Source organism: Dermochelys coriacea, chromosome 23 (genome assembly GCF_009764565.3).
Source record: "Dermochelys coriacea isolate rDerCor1 chromosome 23, rDerCor1.pri.v4, whole genome shotgun sequence".
Lineage (NCBI taxonomy): Eukaryota > Metazoa > Chordata > Testudines > Dermochelyidae > Dermochelys > Dermochelys coriacea.
This window is the reverse complement of record NC_050090.1, coordinates 16,610,327-16,628,234: the sequence shown is the minus strand read 5'-3', so window position 1 is coordinate 16,628,234 and position 17,908 is coordinate 16,610,327. Positions and strand designations below refer to the sequence as shown.

Sequence of the window (17,908 nt, the reverse complement as noted above, 5' to 3'; positions counted from 1 at the left end):
GGGGGCGCCTAGCTCCCTGTCCCGCTGGGGCAGAGACCTGCGGAGTGCTGGGGGCGGGGGGGGGCTGCTGGGGGCGGGGGGGCTCATAGCCCTGCGGGGGGTGGGTGTCCCAGGGCCTTCGCTCCAGTCAGAGGAAAGGAGGCTGGATTTCCGGTTCCAAGAGCCCGGACGCCTGGGTTCTCCCCCCGGCTCTGGGGGGGGAGTGGGGGCTGGGAGCACTGACTCCTGGGTTCTCCCCCCCTGCTCTGGGAGGAGAGTGGGGGCTGGTGGGTTAGAGCTGACTCCCAGCCCCATCCCCCAACCACTAGAACCCTCCCCCCCGCCTTTTTCTCCCCGAGCTGCGGATGGAACCCAGGCGTCCGGGCAGCCCGGGGGTAAATTCAGGCTCCGTCTCTCTGGTTGGCTTCCAGAGATCTCCGCAATTTCCTTACATGGCCCGGAGCGCGCCGGGAAGGGGCGAGGGGGGGGCGGGGAGAAGAGCTGGGGGGGGCGGGGGGGGAGACTAAGGAACAGATTCCGAGAGAAGCTGCAGGGGGCTCAGGTCCAGCTGGTAGGTGCCAGAACCCCCTCGGAGGGAGAGATGGGGGCGGGGGGCTGGGAGCCCGGACGCCTGGGTCCTGTGCCCGGCTCCGGGGAGAGGGGGATGTAGCACAGGTGGGCGGTGCTGGGCTGGCAGCGGGGTGGGATGGGGGGGCGTTATGGGCTAACGGGGGGTGGGGTGGGGTGGGGGGTTGTGTTATCCTGGCTGTGTGTTGTGTGACTGGATAGATGTGGTTGTGGGGGGTTGTGTTACCCTGGCTGTTGTGTTGTGGGGGTGGATAGAAGTGGTGTGTATGGGGGGGGCTGTGTTATCCCGCTTGTATGTGTTGTTTGGGTGGATAGATGTGGGGGGCGTTATGTTACCCTGGCTGTGTGTTGTGTGGATGGATAGATGCGGTGTGTATAGGAGGATTTGCGTTACCCCGGCTGTGTGTTGTGTCGGTGGGTAGATGTGGTGTGTATAGGGGTTGTGTTACCCTGGCTGTGTGTGTTGTGGGGGTGGATAGCTGTGGTGAGTGAGTGTGTGGGGGGGAGTTGCGTTACTCTGGCTGTGTGTGTTGTGTGGATAAATACATGTGATGTGTATGGCGCGGTTGTAACCCTGGCTGTGTGTTGTGTGGGTGGATAGCTGTGGTGTGTATGGGGGGGTTGGTTACTCTGGCTGTGTGTAGTGTGGGTGGATAGCTGTGTGTGTATGGGGGGCTTTGCGTTACCCTGGTTGTGTGTTGTATGGGTGGATAGCTGTGGTGTGTATGGGGGAGTTGCGTTACCCTGGCTGTGTGTGTTGTGGGGGTGGATAGCTGTGGTGTGTGGGGGGGGGTTGTGTTACCCTGGCTGTGTATGTTGTGGGGGTGGATAGAAGTGATGTGTATGGGGGGTTGCGTTACCCTGACTGTGTGGGTGGATAGATGTGATGTGTATGGGGGGTTTTGCGTTACCCTGGTTGTGTGTTGTATGGGTGGATAGCTGTGGTGTGTATGGGGGAGTTGTGTTACCCTGGCTGTGTGTGTTGTGGGGGTGGAGACCTGTGGTGAGTGTGTTTGGGGGGGTTGTGTTACCCTGGCTGTGTGTGTTGTGGGGGTGGATAGATGTGGTTGTGGGGGGGTTGTGTTACCCTGGCTGTGTGTGTTGTGTGGGTGGATAGCTGTGGTGCGTATGGGGGGGTTGTTACCCTGGCTGTGTGTTGTGTGGGTAGATAGAAGTGGTGTCTATGGGGGGGCTGTGTTATCCTGGTTGTATGTGTTGTGTGGGTGGATAGATGTGGGGGGCGTTGTGTTACCCTGGCTGTGTGTTGTGTGGATGGATAGATGTGGTGTAGATAGGAGGATTTGCGTTACCTTGGCTGTGTGTTGTGTGGGTGGGTAGATGTGGTGTGTATGGGGGGGTTGTGTTACCCTGACTGTGTGGGTGGATAGATGTGGTGTGTATGGGGGGGTTGTGTTACCCTGGCTGTGTGTGTTGTGGGGGTGGATAGCTGCGGTGTGTATAGGGGGATTTGCGTTACCCTGACTGTGTGTGTTGTGTGGATAGATAGCTGTGATTTCTGTGGGGGGTTGCATTACTCTGGCTGTGTGTGTTTGTGGGGGTGGGTAGATGTGGTGTGTATGGGGGGGTTGTTATCCTGGCTGTGTGTTGTGTGGGTGGACAGCTGTGGTGTGTATGGGGAGGTTGCGTTACCCTGGCTGTGGGTGTTGTGTGGGTGGATAGATGTGGTGCGTATGGGGGTTGTGTTACCCTGGCTGTGTGTGTTGTGTGGGTGGGTAGATGTGGTGCGTATGGGGGTTGTGTTACCCTGGCCGTGTGTGTTGTGTGGGTGGATAGCTGTGGTGTGTGTGGGGGGTTGCGTTACTCTGGCTGTGTGTGTTGTGGGGGTGGATAGTTGTGATGTGTATAGGGGGATTTGCGTTACCCTGACTGTGTGGGTGGGCAGATGTGGTGTGTATAGGGGTTGTGTTATCCTGGCTGTGTGTGTTGTGTGGGTGGGTAGATATGGTGTGTATGGGGGGGGTTGTGTTACCCTGGCTGTGGGTGTTGTGTGGGTGGATAGCTGTGGTGTGTGGGGGGGTTGCGTTACTCTGGCTGTGTGTGTTGTGGTGTGTATAGGGGGATTTGCGTTACCCTGACTGTGTGGGTGGGTAGATGTGGTGTGTATGGGGGTTGTGTTACCCTGGCTGTGGGTGTTGTGTGGGTGGATAGATGTGGTGCGTATGGGGGTTGTGTTACCCTGGCTGTGTGTGTTGTGTGGGTGGATAGCTGTGGTGTGTGGGGGGGGTGTTGCATTACTCTGGCTGTGTGTGTTGTGGGGGTGGATAGTTGTGATGTGTATAGGGGGATTTGCGTTACCCTGACTGTGTGGGTGGGTAGATGTGGTGTGTATAGGGGTTGTGTTATCCTGGCTGTGTGTGTTGTGTGGGTGGATAGCTGTGGTATGTATGGCGGGATTGCATGGCGTGGCTGTGTGTGTTGTGTGGGTGGATAGCTGTGGTGGGGGGGGTTGCGTTACTCTGGCTGTGTGTGTTGTGGGGGTGGATAGATGTGGTGTGTATAGGGGGATTTCCGTTACCCTGACTGTGTGGGTGGGTAGATGTGGTGCATATGGGGGTTGTGTTATCCTGGCTGTGGGTGTTGTGTGGGTGGGTAGATGTGGTGTGTATGGGGGGGTTGTGTTACCCTGGCTGTGGGTGTTGTGTGGGTGGATAGCTGTGGTGTGGGGGGCGGTTGCGTTACTCTGGCTGTGTGTGTTGTGGTGTGTATAGGGGGATTTGCGTTACCCTGACTGTGTGGGTGGGTAGATGTGGTGCGTATGGGGGTTGTGTTACCCTGGCTGTGGGTGTTGTGTGGGTGGGTAGATGTGGTGGGTATGGGAGTTGTGTTACCCTGGCTGTGGGTGTTGTGTGGGTGGGTAGATGTGGTGCGTATGGGGGTTGTGTTACCCTGGCTGTGGGTATTGTGTGGGTGGGTAGATGTGGTGCGTATGGGAGTTGTGTTACCCTGGCTGTGGGTATTGTGTGGGTGGGTAGATGTGGTGTGTATGGGGGTTGTATTACCCTGGTTGTGGGTGTTGTGTGGGTGGGTAGATGTGGTGCGTATGGGAGTTGTGTTACCCTGGCTGTGGGTATTGTGTGGGTGGGTAGATGTGGTGTGTATGGGGGTTGTATTACCCTGGTTGTGGGTGTTGTGTGGGTGGGTAGATGTGGTGCGTATGGGGGTTGTGTTACCCTGGTTGTGGGTGTTGTGTGGGTGGGTAGATGTGGTGCGTATGGGGGTTGTGTTACCCTGGCTGTGGGTGTTGTGTGGTGTTTGATTTGTGGTGTGTGTCGGGATGGCTGGGTGGTGCCTTTGACTCACAGAAGATCGGGGTGGAGGGGCCCAGGAGGTCCTAGTCCAGCCCCAACTAAATCCCCCGGCCAGGGCTTGGTCCAGTCGGGCCTTAAACCCTGCAAGGATGGAGATTCTTCCCCCCCAGGGAACCCCCTCCCGGGCTTCTGCCCCCCCCAGGGAACCCCCTCCCGGGCTTCCCCCCCTCCTAGGGCAATCGTGTTTCCTAATATCCCACCTAGACCCCGCACTGCAACTTGAGACCATGGCTCCTTGGTCTGTCCTCTGCCCCCCTCCGAGACCAGCCGAGCGCCATCCTCTTGGGGACCCCCCTTCGCTGGCTGCTGTCAAGTCCCCCCTGGCTCTTCTCGTCTGCAGACTCAATCACCCCAGTTCCCACGGCCCCTCCTCGTCAGTCACCTGCCCCAGCCTCTGGCCATTTCCCTTGCCCTCCGCTGGCCTCCCTCCGATTTGGCCACCTCCCTCTCTCATGGGGGGCCCGAACTGGACGCAGGACTCCAGGTGTGGCCTCCCCAGGGCCGAATGGAGGGGAACGATCCCGCCCCTCGGTCTCCTGGCAAGGCCCCTACTAACGCAGCCCACAATGGCGTTGGCTCCTTGGCAGCCAGGGCCCACCGCTGACTCCTGCCCAGCCCCTCGTGCCCCGTAAGCCCCGGGTCCGGCTCCGCCGAACTGCTGCCCTGCCGCTCGGCCCCCGGCCTGTCACGGTGCCGGGGAGTCTCCTGTCCTCGGCGCAGGACTCTGCCCTGCTCCTTCTTGAACCTCCTCAGGTCTCTTTTGGCCCAATCCTCGTATTTGTCGTGGTCCCTCTGCACCCTGTCCCTCCCCTGCAGCGGATCCACCTCTCCCCCAGCCCAGGCTCCTCTGCAGACGGACGTGCTGGGGGGCAGCTCACGCCGCCCGCCAGATCGTTAACGAAGATATTGAACAGCCCTGGGGCGCCCCGCTTGATCCCGGCTGCCAGCGAGACACGGAGCCACTGGTCACTCCCCGCTGAGCCCGACGATCTAGCCAACTTTCTGTCCGCCGTGTCGTCCCTTCAGCCAGCCCAGACTTCATTACCTTGCTGGCCAGGGTCCTGTGGGAGACCATGTCAGAAGCTTTGCTAAAGTCAAGATCTAGCACGCCCCCCGCTGCTCCCCGCTGCCCCCCGCCCACAGAGCCTTGTTGGTTAGTAGCAGGGTGGATTTGGCAGGGAGGTCGTGTGAATAATACGGGGGGGGGGGCCTGGATTGTGTAGCACAGGCTGGGCCCGCTCTGCAGCCACCCTCCCCACATCTTCCCCATAGCCCCACATGCCCTGTCCATCCATTCATCCGTCTGTCCGTCCATCCCTCTGTGAATCTGTCCATCCATCCTTCCGTCCTTTCATCCATCCCCACCCGCCCCGTGTTGTACCACACGGGATCCGTTCAGGGGATAAGGCGCCACGCCGCGTTTATTGGTAATACCTGAATCAACCAACACTGTATCGTATGCGTATGATGGACATTACACTCCCCTCACACACCTGCACACTCCCCCTGCACATGCACACACCTGCACACTCCCCCCACATCCACACACTCCCCCCACCCACACACACCTGCACACTCCCCCTCACATTTGCACACACACACACCCCGCACACATACCCGCACATTCCCCCTCACACACATGCACACACACACACTTCTGCACGCTCCCCCTCACACACACGCATATAACCCCACACACTCCCCCTCACAGGCTGCCAGTGTGTCTGGAGGTGCTGCCTTCCCCACCCCGCTCATCCCCAGGGCAAGGGATTGAGGGGGGCTTGGTCTGCTCTTATCGCCAAGACATTTTTTGTCCACCAACCCTGCCCTCCGGGGCTGTGACTTTGCACCAGGGCGCCATGCAAAGCTCCTCCGTCAAGGGCTGTGACACACACGTGTGCAAGAACGGGGGCTGTGTGTGGAGAGATGTCACACAAGGGGCTCGAAGAGGGATAAGACAACGGCATGTGAAAATAATACATAGTTGTGTGAAGATGCTTAATGCAGAGATTTATCTACATCCATCCCCCCCACACCCCGTCCATCCCTCCATCCATCCCCATATGCCCCATCCATCCCCCCCAACCATCCATCCATCCATCCATCCCCACACGCCACATCCATCCCCTCCCACATGCACCATCCATCCATCCGTCCATCTGTCCCCCCATGCCCCCATCCAACCGTCCATCCCTACATGCAGGGGTGATGTTGTGGTGGGAGTCTGCTACAGACCACTGCACCAGGGAGATGAGGTGGACGAGACTTTCTTCTGGCAACTCACGGAAGTTACTAGATCACAGGCCCTGGTTCTCATGGGAGACTTCAGTCACCCCGATATCTGCTGGGAGAGCAATACAGCAGAGCAATACAGCGGTGCACAGACAGTCCAGGAAGTTTTTGGAAAGTGGAGGGACAATTTCCTGGTGCAAGTCCTGGAGGAACCAACTAGAGGCAGAGCTCTTCTTGACCTGCTGCTCACAAACCGGGAAGAATTAGTAGGGGAAGCAAAAGTGGATGGGAACCTGGGAGGCAGTGACCATGAGATGGTCTAGTTCAGGATCCTGACCCAGGGAAGAAAGGAGAGCAGCAGAATACGGACCCAGGACTTCAGAAGAACAGACTTTGACTCCCTCAGGGAACTGATGGGCAGGATCCCCTGGGAGAACAACATGAGGGGGAAAGGAGTCCAGGAGAGCTGGCTGTATTTTAAAGAATCCTTATTGAGGTTACAGGGACAAACCATCCCGAGGTGTAGAAAGAATAGTAAATATGGCAGGCGACCAGCTTGGCTTCACAGTGAAACCCCTGCTGATCTTAAACACAAAAAAGAAGCTGACAAGAAGTGGAAGATGGACAAATAACCAGGGAGGAGCATGCAGGAGTGAAATCAGCAAGGCCAAAGCACACCTGGAGTTGCAGCTAGCAAGGGATGTGAAGAGTAACAAGGAGGGTTTCTTCAGGTATGTTAGCAACAAGAAGAAGGTCAGGGAAGTGTGGGCTGAATGAGGGGGGCTGACTGAATGAGGGGGCAACCTAGTGACAGAGGGTGTGCAAAGAGCTAATGTACTCAGTGCTTTTCTGGCCTCTGTCTTCCTGAACAAGGTCAGCTCCCAGACGGCTACACTGGGCAGCACAGCGTGGGGGGGAGGTGACCAGCCCTCTGTGGAGAAAGAAGTGGTTCGGGACTATTTAGCAAAGCTGGACGAGCACAAGTCCATGGGGCTGGATGTGCTGCATCCAAGAGTGCTAAAGGAGTTGGCGGATGTGATTGCAGAGCCATTGGCCATTATCCTTGAAAACTCCTGGCAATCAGGGGAGGTCCCGGACGACTGGAAGAAGGCTAATGTAGTGGCCATCTTTAAAAAAGGGAAGAAGGAGGATCCTGGGAACTACAGGCCAGTCAGCCTCACCTCAGTCCCTGGAAAAATCATGGAGCAGGTCCTCAAGGAATCAATTCTGAAGCACTTAGAGGAGAGGAAAGTGATCAGGAACAGTCAGCATGGATTCACCAAGGGCAAGTCATGCGTGGCTAACCTACTTGCCTTCTATGATGAGATAACTGGCTCTGTGGATGAGGGGAAAACAGTGGATGTGTTATTCCTTGACTTAGCAAAGCTTTTGACACAGTCTCCCACAGTATTCTTGCCAGCAAGTTAAAGAAGTATGGGCTGGATGAATGGACGATAAGGTGGATAGAAAGCTGGCTAGATTGTCGGGTAGTGATCAATGGCTCCAGGTCCAGTTGGCAGCTGGTATCAAGCGGAGGGCCCCCAGGGTAGGTCCTGGGGCAGGTTTTGTTCAATATCTTCATTAATGATCTGGAGGATGGTGTGGATTGCACCCTCAGCAAGTTCGCAGAGGACACTAAACTGGGAGGAGAGGTAGATACGCTGGAGGGTAGGGAGAGGATACAGAGGGCCCTAGACAAATTAGAGGATTGGGCCAAAAGAAATCTGATGAGGGTCAACAAGGACAAGTGCAGAGTCCTGCACTTAGGAAGGAAGAATCCAATGCACCGCTACAGACTAGGGACCGAATGGCTCGGCAGCAGTTCTGCAGAAAAGGACCCAGGGGTTACAGTGGACGAGAAGCTGGAGATGAGTCAACAGTGTGCCCTTGTTGCCAAGAAGGCCAATGGCATTTGGGCTGTATAAGTAGGGGCATTGCCAGCAGATAGAGGGACGTGATTGTTCCCCTCTATTCGACATTGGTGGGGCCTCATCTTCAGTACTGTGTCCAGTTCTGGGCCCCTCACTACAAGAAGGATGTGGAAAAATTGGAAAACGTCCAGCGAAGGGCAACAAAAATGATTAGGGGGCTGGAACACATGACTTGTGAGGAGAGGCTGAGGGAACTGGGCTTGTTTAGTCTGCAGAAGAGAAGAGTGAGGGGGGTTTGACAGCAGCCTTCAACTACCTGAAGGGGGGTTCCAAAGAGGATGGATCTCGACTGTTCTCAGTGGGGGCAGATGACAGAACAAGGAGCAATGGTCTCAAGTTGCATGGGGGGGGTCTAGGTTGGATATTAGGAAACACTATTTCCCTAGGAGGGTGGTGAAGCCCTGGAATGGGTTCCCTAGGGAGGTGGTGGAATCTCCATCCTTAGAGGTTTTCAAGGTCAGGCTTGACAAAGCCCTGGCTGGGAGGATTTAGTTGGGGTTGGTCCTGCTTTGAGCAGGGAGTTGGACTAGAACCTCCTGAGGTCCCTCCCAACCCTGATATTCTATGATTCTGTGCCCCATCCATCCCCCCCACACACCCCATCCATCCCTCCATCCATCCCCACATCCCTCCATCCTTCTCCCCACACATCCCCATCCATCCCTCCATCCCCCCACATCACATACCCCATCCATCCCTCCAGCCATTCCCGCACGCCCCATCCGTCCATCCACCCATCTCCGCACGCTCCATCTATCCATCCCCACACACCCTATCCACCCATCCCTGCACACCCTATCCGTCCATCCCTACATGCCCCATCTGTCCATCCATCCTTCCCCGCACGCCCCATCCACCCATCCCTGCCTACCCCATCTGTCCATCCACCAATCCCTGCACGCCCCATCCGTGCATCCACCCATCCCCGCACACCCCATCTGTCCATCCCCGCACGCCCCATCTGTCTATCTATAGCTTCCCACACATCCATCTATCCCCCCACGCCCCATCTCTCCATCCTCCCATCCCACCACGCCCCATCTGTCCGTCCCCACATGCCCCATCTGTCCATCCACTCATCCGCGCATGCCCCATCCGTCCATCTGCCCATCCTCCCATACCCCATCCATCCATCCCCGCACGCCCTATCTGTCCATCCACCCATCACCGTACTCCCCATCCATCCATCCACCCAGCCCTGCACGCCCCATCCATCCATCCACCCATCGCTGCATGCTCCATCTGTCCATCCCTGCATGCCCCATTTGTACATCCACCAATCCCCACCCAGCCCATCCGTCCATCCCTGCACGCCCCATTCGTCCATCCACCCATCCCCGCACACCCCATCTGTCCATCCCCACACACCCCATCTGTCCATCCACTCATCCGCGAATGCCCCATCCATCCATCCCCGCATGCCCTATCTGTCCATCCACCCATCACCGTACTCCCCATCCATCCATCCACCCAGCCCTGCACGCCCCATCCATGCATCCACCCATCGCTGCATGCTCCATCTGTCCATCCCTGCATGCCCCATTTGTACATCCACCAATCCCCACCCAGCCCATCCGTCCATCCCTGCACGCCCCATCCGTCCATCCACCCATCCCCGCACACCCCATCTGTCCATCCCCACACACCCCATCTGTCCATCCACTCATCCGCGAATGCCCCATCCATCCATCCCCGCATGCCCCCTCTGTCCATCTCTCCACGCCCCATCTGTCCATCTCTGCACGCCCCATCTGTCCATCCACTCATCCGCGCATGCCCCATCCATCCATCCCCACAGACCCCATCCATCCCCGCATGCCCCATCTGTCCCTTCCCACACGCCCCATCTGTCCATCCACCCATCCCTGCATGCCCCATCTGTCCATCCATAGCTCCCCACATGCCCCATCCATCCATCCATCCATCCAACCATCCCTCCACGCCCCATTCGTCTATCCCCGCACGCCCCATCTGTCCATCCACCCATCCCCGCATGCCCCATCCATCCGTCCACCCATCCTGCACGCCCCATCTGTCCATCCACCCATCCCCATATGCCCGATCCATCCATCGACCCATCCCCGCACACCCCATCCGTCCATCCCCGCACGCCCCATCCGTCCATCCATCCATCCTGCATGCCCCGTCCGTCCATCCCCACACACTCCATCTGTCCATCCACCCATCCCCGCACATCCCATCCATCCATCTGCGCATGCCCCATATGTCCATCCGTCCATCCCCGCACACCCCATCCATCCCCGCAAGTCCCATCCGTCCATCCCCACACTCCCCATCCGTCCCCTCATGTCCTCTCCCTCCCCTCCACACACTTATTGAACACACAGACCCCGACCCTTTCCCAGCCCTTACTCCCTCCCCAGACCCTTTCGCCCGCAAGCCCGTTGAACGCCCACTGGTGGCCATCTTTTTTGCCTCCGATGCACCAATTAACCATCGAAGGTCCCTGCCCACGGGTGTGTGGTGTGAGAGGAAGCTCAGCACGGTGATCCCAGTCTTTCGGGGGAAGGTCTAGCACAGCCCAATGGGAAGGTGCCCCCACTTCCTGCTCCTTCACCAATGCCCTGTTCAGGGCATCTGGTCTTCAACCCCTATTGGTTTTGAACAGGACTCCTGGGTTCTCTCCCAGCCCTGGGAGGGGAGTGGGGACTGGTGGTTAGAGTGGGGGGGTGGGGGCTGGGAGCCAGGACTCCTGGGTTCTCTCCCAGCCCTGGGAGGGCAGTAGGGGCCAGTGGGTCAGAGCAGGGTTCTGTGTCCAACCCATGGGCCTGACCTCCCCCGTCTCCTCAGTGCCCAGCCGGACCCGCGTGCCATGCTGATGGGAGAGAGCTGGAGGAAAACCACAGAGGAGATCGGCACTGTCTATGACATCAAGGAGAAACTTGGGGCGTGAGTCACCCGAGAAGGGTGGGGGGCAAAACCTGGGGAGGGGACAGCCAGGACTCCTGGCCTGGTGACTCTGGGGGAGACACCTGCTCTCCAGCATCTCCATGCCTCAGTTTCCCCTTCTCTGCATCGCTGAGTTGGGGGGGGAGCCGCCTCACCTGGAGACTGACCCCTTGTTGGTCTGTCCCACAGCGGGGCCTTCTCGGAGGTGTTCCTGGCCCAGGAGCGGGGCTCCCAGCAGCTGGTGGCCCTGAAATGCATCCCCAAGAAGGTGCTGCGGGGCAAGGAGGTGGCTGTGGAGAATGAAATCGCCGTGCTCAGGAAGTAAGGGAGGGTCAAGGGGTCAGTGTGGGGTGGGCATGGACGGAGGGGGATGGGGCAGTGATCAGAAGGGGGCATTGGGGGTGTTGAGGGCAGTCAGCATCAGGGGGAGCTGTGGGGAGCAAGGTGTGGGGATGCGGAGCTGTGGGAGGCAGGGTGTGGGGATGGGGGGCGGGGGATGGGGGAGCTGTGGGGGTGGATGGGGAGCTGTGGGGGGGCGGGTTTGAGGAGCTCAGGGGCTCTTTCCGGGGGCCCAAGTCCCCCCCGACCTGTCTCTCCTCCCCATTGCAGGATCCAGCACGAGAACATCGTGGCTCTGGAGAACATCTACGAAACCCCCACGCACCTGTACCTGGCCATGCAGCTGTGAGCCCGGACGCCTGGGTTCTGCTGGCTCTGGGAGGGGAGGGGGAGCTGGGGGTTAGAGCTCTGGGCGGGGCTGGGAGCCCGGACTCCTGGGTTCTCTCTCTGGCTCTGGGAGGGGAGGGGGTCTAGTGATTAGGGTGGGGAGGTGGCTGGGAACCCGGACTCCTGGGTTCTCTCCCCGGCTCATGGGGGGGTCTCTGGCAGGGTGACGGGGGGGGAGCTGTTTGACCGGATCGTCGAGCGGGGGCACTACACGGAGCGGGACGCCAGCCGCCTCATCCGGCAGGTGCTGGAGGCCGTGAGCTACCTGCACCAGCTGGGGATAGTGCACCGGGACCTCAAGGTGAGGGGTGGGGCTTGTGGGGGGGCACGGTCTCACAGGGGCCTAGGGGCAGGGATTCAGAGACCGGGGCAGGGCCTGTGGAGGAGGGGCGTGGTCTCAGAGAGACCAGGGGTGGGGGCCACAGGAAGGGGGCGTGGTCTCAGTGGGGTCCTGGGTGGAGGCGGAGTCACAGCAGTGTCAGAGGGGGTGGGGAGGAGGTGGGGTGGGGGGTCTGAGAGGGGCAGGGATGGGGGGCTGCAGGGAGGGGTTAGGTGGGGGGCCTGGAGCCATGGGGGTCTCTGCCCTGATACCCCCCAGTTTAACCCCCTCTGCCCCCCCAGCCCGAGAACCTGCTCTACGCCAGCCCCTTCGAGGATGCCAAGATCATGATCACGGATTTTGGGCTCTCCAAGCTGGAGTCAGATGGGGTGATGGCCACGGCCTGCGGGACCCCCGGCTACGTGGGTGAGGGAGGCGGGGGCCTGGGGACAGTTGGGGGAGGGGCAGGCTGGGGGGCAGGGGAAGCTTGGGGGGTCGGAGGCAGGTGGGGGGGCAAGAGCAGTTTGGGAGAGTGGGGGGGCCAGGGCAGTGACTCCCATCTCTCACCCTCTAGCCCCTGAGCTCCTGGAGCAGAAGCCCTACGGGAAAGCTGTGGATTCGTGGGCGCTGGGCGTCATCTCCTACATCCTGTAAGTCCCACCCGGGGGGGCGAGGGGGTGTGGGAGAGAACCCAGGCATCTGGGGGCACCACTGCCAGGGGCTCCCACAGCACACCCCGCCCCATAGAATGGTACCCAGGAGTCCGGGGTTGGGAATGGGACCCAGGCATCCGGGGGTGCTGCTACCAGGGGCTCCCACAGCACACCCGGCCCTGCAGAATGGGACCCAGGCGTCCGGGATGGTGTTTCTGGAGAGGGGAGGAGAGATGGGGAGGAGACCCAGGCATCTGGGAGGACGGTGGGGGGTGCTGGCCCCAGGTGGGACGGGTGACCCATCTCTCACCCCTTTGTGCCCTCCCCAGGCTGTGCGGTTACCCCCCTTTCTACGACGACAATGACTCCGAACTCTTCGCCCAGATTCTCAAAGGGGCGTTTGAGTTCGACTCACCCTATTGGGATGACATCTCGGACTCAGGTGAGACCCGCAGGGTGGCCCCAAAATCTGGGCGGGGTCCCTACATGGGAGGGGATATGGGGGGCCCCCCAATGATGGTGGTTCCCAATGGCAGGGGGCTTTTGGAGTCCCCAGCTCACAGGGACCACCCTTCCCTCCCCCAGCCAAGGATTTCATCCAGCAGCTGCTGCAGCGGGACCCCGAGAAGCGCTACACATGCGAACAGGCCCTGCAGCACCCATGGTGAGCTCCCCCCACCGTGGGATGGGTGGGGGTGGGGGGTCCCCATCGAGAGCCCCCTGACCTTTCACCTCTGACCCCCCCCCCCCCAGGATCTCGGGGGATATGGCGCTGGACAAAGACATTCACAGCTCCGTGAGTGAACAGATCCAGAAAAACTTTGCCAGGACTCAGTGGAAGGTGAGCCCCGGACACTTGGGTCCCATCCCCCCACCCTGGACGCCTGGGTCCCTTGTCCTTGCCCCAGCCACCGAGGTCCTGTCCCTTGAGGGTGGGTCCCCCTTGGGACTAGCTGTCCCGGACACCTGGGTCCCGTCCCCAGAGGGTGGGTGAGCTGGGGGGGTTCCCCTAGGGGCTAGTCGTCCCGGACGCCTGGGTCCCATCCCCAGAGGATGGGTGAGCTGGGGGGCTCCCCTCGGGGCTAGCCATCCCGGACGCCTGGGTCCTGTCCCCAGAAGGTGGGTGAGCTGGGGGGCTCCCATCGGGGCTAGCCATCCCGGATGCCTGGGTCCAGTCCCCAGATGGTGGGTGAGCTGGGGGGCTCCCCTAGGGGCTAGCCGTCCCGGACGCCTGGGTCCCGTCCCGGGGGGGGGTGTCTCACGCAGGATATTCTGTGCCCCCCCAGCGAGCTATCAACGCCACGTCCTTCCTGCGCCACATCACCAAGATGGGGCAGAGCCCCGAGGCCGACGAGGTGGAGGAGGGGGCACCAGGGGGGCCATGCGGGGACTGGTGACCCCAGAGGTGAGGATGGGGGAGTGTGTGCATGTGGAGGGGGGTGAGGATTGGTTCCACCCCTCTAGCCACGCCCCTACATGCACCCAGGCCACGCCCCCAGCACAGACACACACCCCCGGGCACCTAGCCACACCCACCTGGCCACGCCCCCAGTACAACCCCCCTCATGTGGCCACACCCCAGCTAGCCACGCCCCCACCTCTCCCTGCTTTAGCCTGGCCCCCCCGCACTGACCCCCACCAGCCCCCCATCCCACAGGGGCCCCCCTTGACCTGGCCCCTCCCAGTGCTCATGGTCTCCCCCCCTTTTCTCCCTGCAGGTGCTGGCATCTGCATGAGCCGCCCAACTGCATGAAGGACCAAACCCCAGCCCCAGCCGCCCCCCCCAGCAGCCACCTCTGGGGCTGGGGGCAGCCTGGGACCACAGCCCCTCCCCCCCAGACCACATGGCCCCCCCCCGGCCGCCTTTCCCAACTTGCCCCCGGCCACAGGCCCCCACCTGCCCCAGAGAGAGCTGAGGCATGGATGGGAAGGGGTTAAAAGGAGAAAGAGCCCCCCCACCCCCGCACCACAGACTGCAATGAGATATGGGTCCAGCCCTCCCCCGCATAAGTAGCAGCAGAGGGCTACAGGTCGGGAGTGGCAGCAGCTGTGGTGGGGAGGGCCCAGGGTTGAGCTGGGAGGGGCTGGGGGTCAGCAGTGAGGGGGGGCACCAGCAGAGGTGGGTGGGCCCAGGGTTGAGCTGGCAGCGGCAGGGGGTCGGGAGTGAGGGGGGGCACCGGCAGAGCTGGGGGGGCAGGGCTGGGCAGGCAGCGGCAGGGGGTCGGGAGTGAGGGGCACTGGCAGAGCTGGGGGGGAAGGGGCTGGGGGTCAGCAGTGAGGGGGGCACCGGCAGAGGTGGGTGGGCCCAGGGTTGAGCTGGCAGGGGCTGGGGGTCGGGAGTGAGGGGGGACACCGGCAGAGCTAGGGGGAGGGGGAGGGGCAGGGGGGCACTTTCGCATCCCATGATCTGTCAATAATAAAACCTGTCAAACTAGCTGGGGAGTGTCATGGAGTTTTGTGCCCACCTACCCTGGTATCCCGCCTGGCACCCAGCTCACACCCATGGGGCTAGTGGTTAGAGCAGAGCGGGCTGGGAACCAGGACTCCTGGGTTCTCTCCCCAGCTCTGGGAGGGGAGTGGGGAGGGGGGAAGGGGATTGCCCGGGGGGGTTGGTTCCCTCCCTCCATCCATGAGCCAGCGTCTGGAGCCAAGGCCTCATTTGCATGTTAATTTTGGGCCGGGGGTTTGGAGCTGGGCGGCATTGGCTGTGTTGGGGGCCACAAAAGGTAGGAGGCCAGGGGTGGGGTGTCACCCCGACTGTAACCACAGGCTGGATGCCCAGGGGGGCAGGCCCTGTGGGGAGGAAGTTGGCAGGGAGAGCTAGGAAGTGCAGGGGCAGTGTGGGGTCCATGGGGGGGCTGGGGTACCTGGAGCTGTGCGAGTGCCCATTGCAGGCCTGGCCGGCTGGCTCTTTGGGCTCGGCCGTGGGGCAGTGCTGCAAATCCACCCACCTGCGCTCCGGGAGTGCGGAGTCGGGCCCAGCCGGGCGAGGGACCCATGACCCCAGAGCGCAAACCGTGAGTGCTTTTCTGGCTCCCTTCGCCACCACCTCTGGCCCTGACTCAGTTTCCTCATCTGCTGTACCCCTTTTGAGCAGACACAGTGGGGCTGGGGTGCGGGGTGTCTATCCCAATGTCCCACCTGAATGGAGGCAGGTTGCCAGGGGGTCCCTCCTGGCTGGGAGTCGGAGGGGTCCCTGTCCAGAGTGAAGGCCCCGGCCCCTCGTGACGTTCTCTGTGTCTGGCCGGTGGGGCCCTGTCCCTTGTCTGGGAGGGGGACCCCGGTGGGGGGCCTGGTCTAGGCTACCATAATGCTGCTAGTAATGTCCACAGCATAATGAGGCCTGGTCTTGGGCTACCATCAAGTTGTGGGTCGCGCCCCTGCCAGATGCCCCCCCCAGGGGTAACCTCTCAGCTGGACAGTCGGGGTGCTGCTGTAAAACCACTACCAATGGGCACAGCCAAATGGGGCCCAGTTCTGGGGTGGGGGGGTCCTGTCCCCAGCCTCCCTGCCGCCTTATAACCCCTTCCTCTCTCGCTGCGGGGGGGGGGAGAGGGACCCAGGTGTCCAGGGAGGGCAGTCCGTACCTAGGGAGGGAGGGAGCCAGGAGGGGATCCAGGCGTCTGGGCAGGGCCCGCCTGGGGGCGACCCGGGTGTCCAAGCACTGGTGGGGGGAGGAGGAACAGGGAAAGGAAGAAAGAGGAACCCAGGCATCCGGGTGGGGAGGCAGCAGGAAAGAAAAGGGGCCCCTGGTACCTGCAGGGGGGGTGTTCAGTGAGTTTGGGGAGGGGAGGGGGACACTCCAGGGTCTTCCTGGCTAATCCCCTTCCCTCCACCAGCAGTGACCCTGGCCAACCCCTGGCGAGGGAAGTGGAAAAGCCGGATCCCTCGGAGCAGCCACCTTGTCACTGGCTGTCAGTACCCCCAGGGTCCCCCTCGTCCACGCACTTGTCGACCCCTCAGAGGAGGCCAGCCAATGCGGGAGCCACGATTTGCCGGGACTAAAACCCTGGTGACTCCTCCCCAACAAATTCTGCTCCTCCCGCTGGCCGACGATTCCGTTCTCTCCGAGTTTCACCCAGTTGCCCGGTACTGAAGTCAGGCTACCGGCCTGGGATTGCCGGGATCACCTCTGGAGCCCTTTTAACAATTGGCGTCACGTTAGCTCCCCCCCGTCAGCGGGACGGAAGCGGATTTAAAGGGCAGGTAACAAACCACAGTTGTTAGTTCTGCAACTTCACATTTGAGCCCTTCCGAACTCTTGGGTGAATCCCATCCAGTCCTGGTGACTTACTGCTGTTTAGTTTAGCAATTTGTTCCCAAACCTCCTCTAATGGCACCTCAGTCTGGGCCAGTTCCTCAGACCTGTCACCTAACGAGACCGGCTCAGGTGTGGGAATCTCACGCACGTCAGCCGTGAAGACCGATGCAAAGAATTCACTGAGTTTCTCCGCAAAGGCCTTGTCGTCCTTGACTGCTCCCTTAGCACCTTCATCGCCCAGGGGCCCCACGGGTTGTTTAGCAGCTTCCTGCTTCCGATGGACTGAACTTGTTTTGCTGGGACTTTCCGAGTCTCTGGCTCGCTGGTCTCACGTTCTTTTCAGCCTCCCCGTTGTGTTTCCACACTTCACTTGCCAGGGTTCAGGCTCCTTCCCTCTTCCCCGCGAGGATTTCACGGTCCAAAGACGTGTCTTCCCCCTCACCACTTCTCTGCCTTGGTTGTTTAGCCAGGGCGACTGGTTTCTGGTTCTCGCCCCAGGGTGTTTGAGGAAGTGAATTAACCCCCCCCCCGGGACTGTCTAGTCTTAAGCCCCCCCCGGTAGCTCTCACGCCTGCAGGTGACGACCGGGGCAGAGCTGGCCCCAGGATCTGGTCTGGGCAGCCTGACTGGAGAAGTAACGCGGCTCCCGTGGACCGGATCGAACCCGGGTGGATGGTGCCTGACGACGCAACCGCGAGGGGGCCAGTTAGTACCAGAGCCGCCCTCACGCCCCATCACCAGGGCACTGGGCTCCTGCCCCTCGGGGTGGATGGGACCAGGGATTGGGCAGGGGGCTCATGCAGCACCAACTCCTGGCTCCCCCCGTTCACACAACGCCCCCAGTCCCGGGCGTGTCTGTCGTCTTCACCCCCAGGCTGGGACACTCCTGTTACCCCAGCTTGAGTCTCCCTGGTCCTGCCCCGGGTGCAGACCCAGCCAGGCACATCCTCACTGCACACGAACCCGCTCAATGTGGGCTC

General features: G+C 60.8%; 1 protein-coding gene across 2 annotated transcripts; it reads left to right on the top strand.

Moving 5' to 3' along the window:
- The first annotated feature begins 355 nt into the window (after positions 1 to 355).
- Positions 356 to 14,765, top strand: PNCK (pregnancy up-regulated nonubiquitous CaM kinase). Of its 2 annotated transcripts, none has more exons than XM_038381696.2 (12): positions 356 to 374; positions 10,871 to 10,969; positions 11,159 to 11,290; positions 11,579 to 11,653; positions 11,858 to 11,996; positions 12,317 to 12,440; positions 12,589 to 12,664; positions 12,997 to 13,109; positions 13,253 to 13,331; positions 13,421 to 13,508; positions 13,954 to 14,072; positions 14,386 to 14,765. In XM_038381696.2, the coding sequence occupies exons 2-11, from the start codon at positions 10,893 to 10,895 to the stop codon at positions 14,062 to 14,064; spliced, it is 1,014 nt and encodes a 337-aa protein (XP_038237624.1). In that variant the 5' UTR covers positions 356 to 374; positions 10,871 to 10,892; the 3' UTR covers positions 14,065 to 14,072; positions 14,386 to 14,765. The 2 variants fall into 2 exon arrangements, with proteins under 2 accessions (XP_038237624.1, XP_038237623.1); XM_038381695.2 differs by lacking the exon at positions 356 to 374 and adding an exon at positions 488 to 550.
- The last annotated feature ends 3,143 nt before the right edge of the window (positions 14,766 to 17,908 follow it).

Coding starts and splice junctions, on each gene's coding strand:
- PNCK (XM_038381696.2), top strand. CDS start 10,893: ATGCTGATGGGAGAGAGCTGGAGGAAAACCACAGAGGAGATCGGCACT. Junction 10,970..11,158: donor ATCAAGGAGAAACTTGGGGC/GTGAGTCACCCG, acceptor TCTGTCCCACAG/CGGGGCCTTCTCGGAGGTGT. Junction 13,110..13,252: donor GGATGACATCTCGGACTCAG/GTGAGACCCGCA, acceptor TCCCTCCCCCAG/CCAAGGATTTCATCCAGCAG.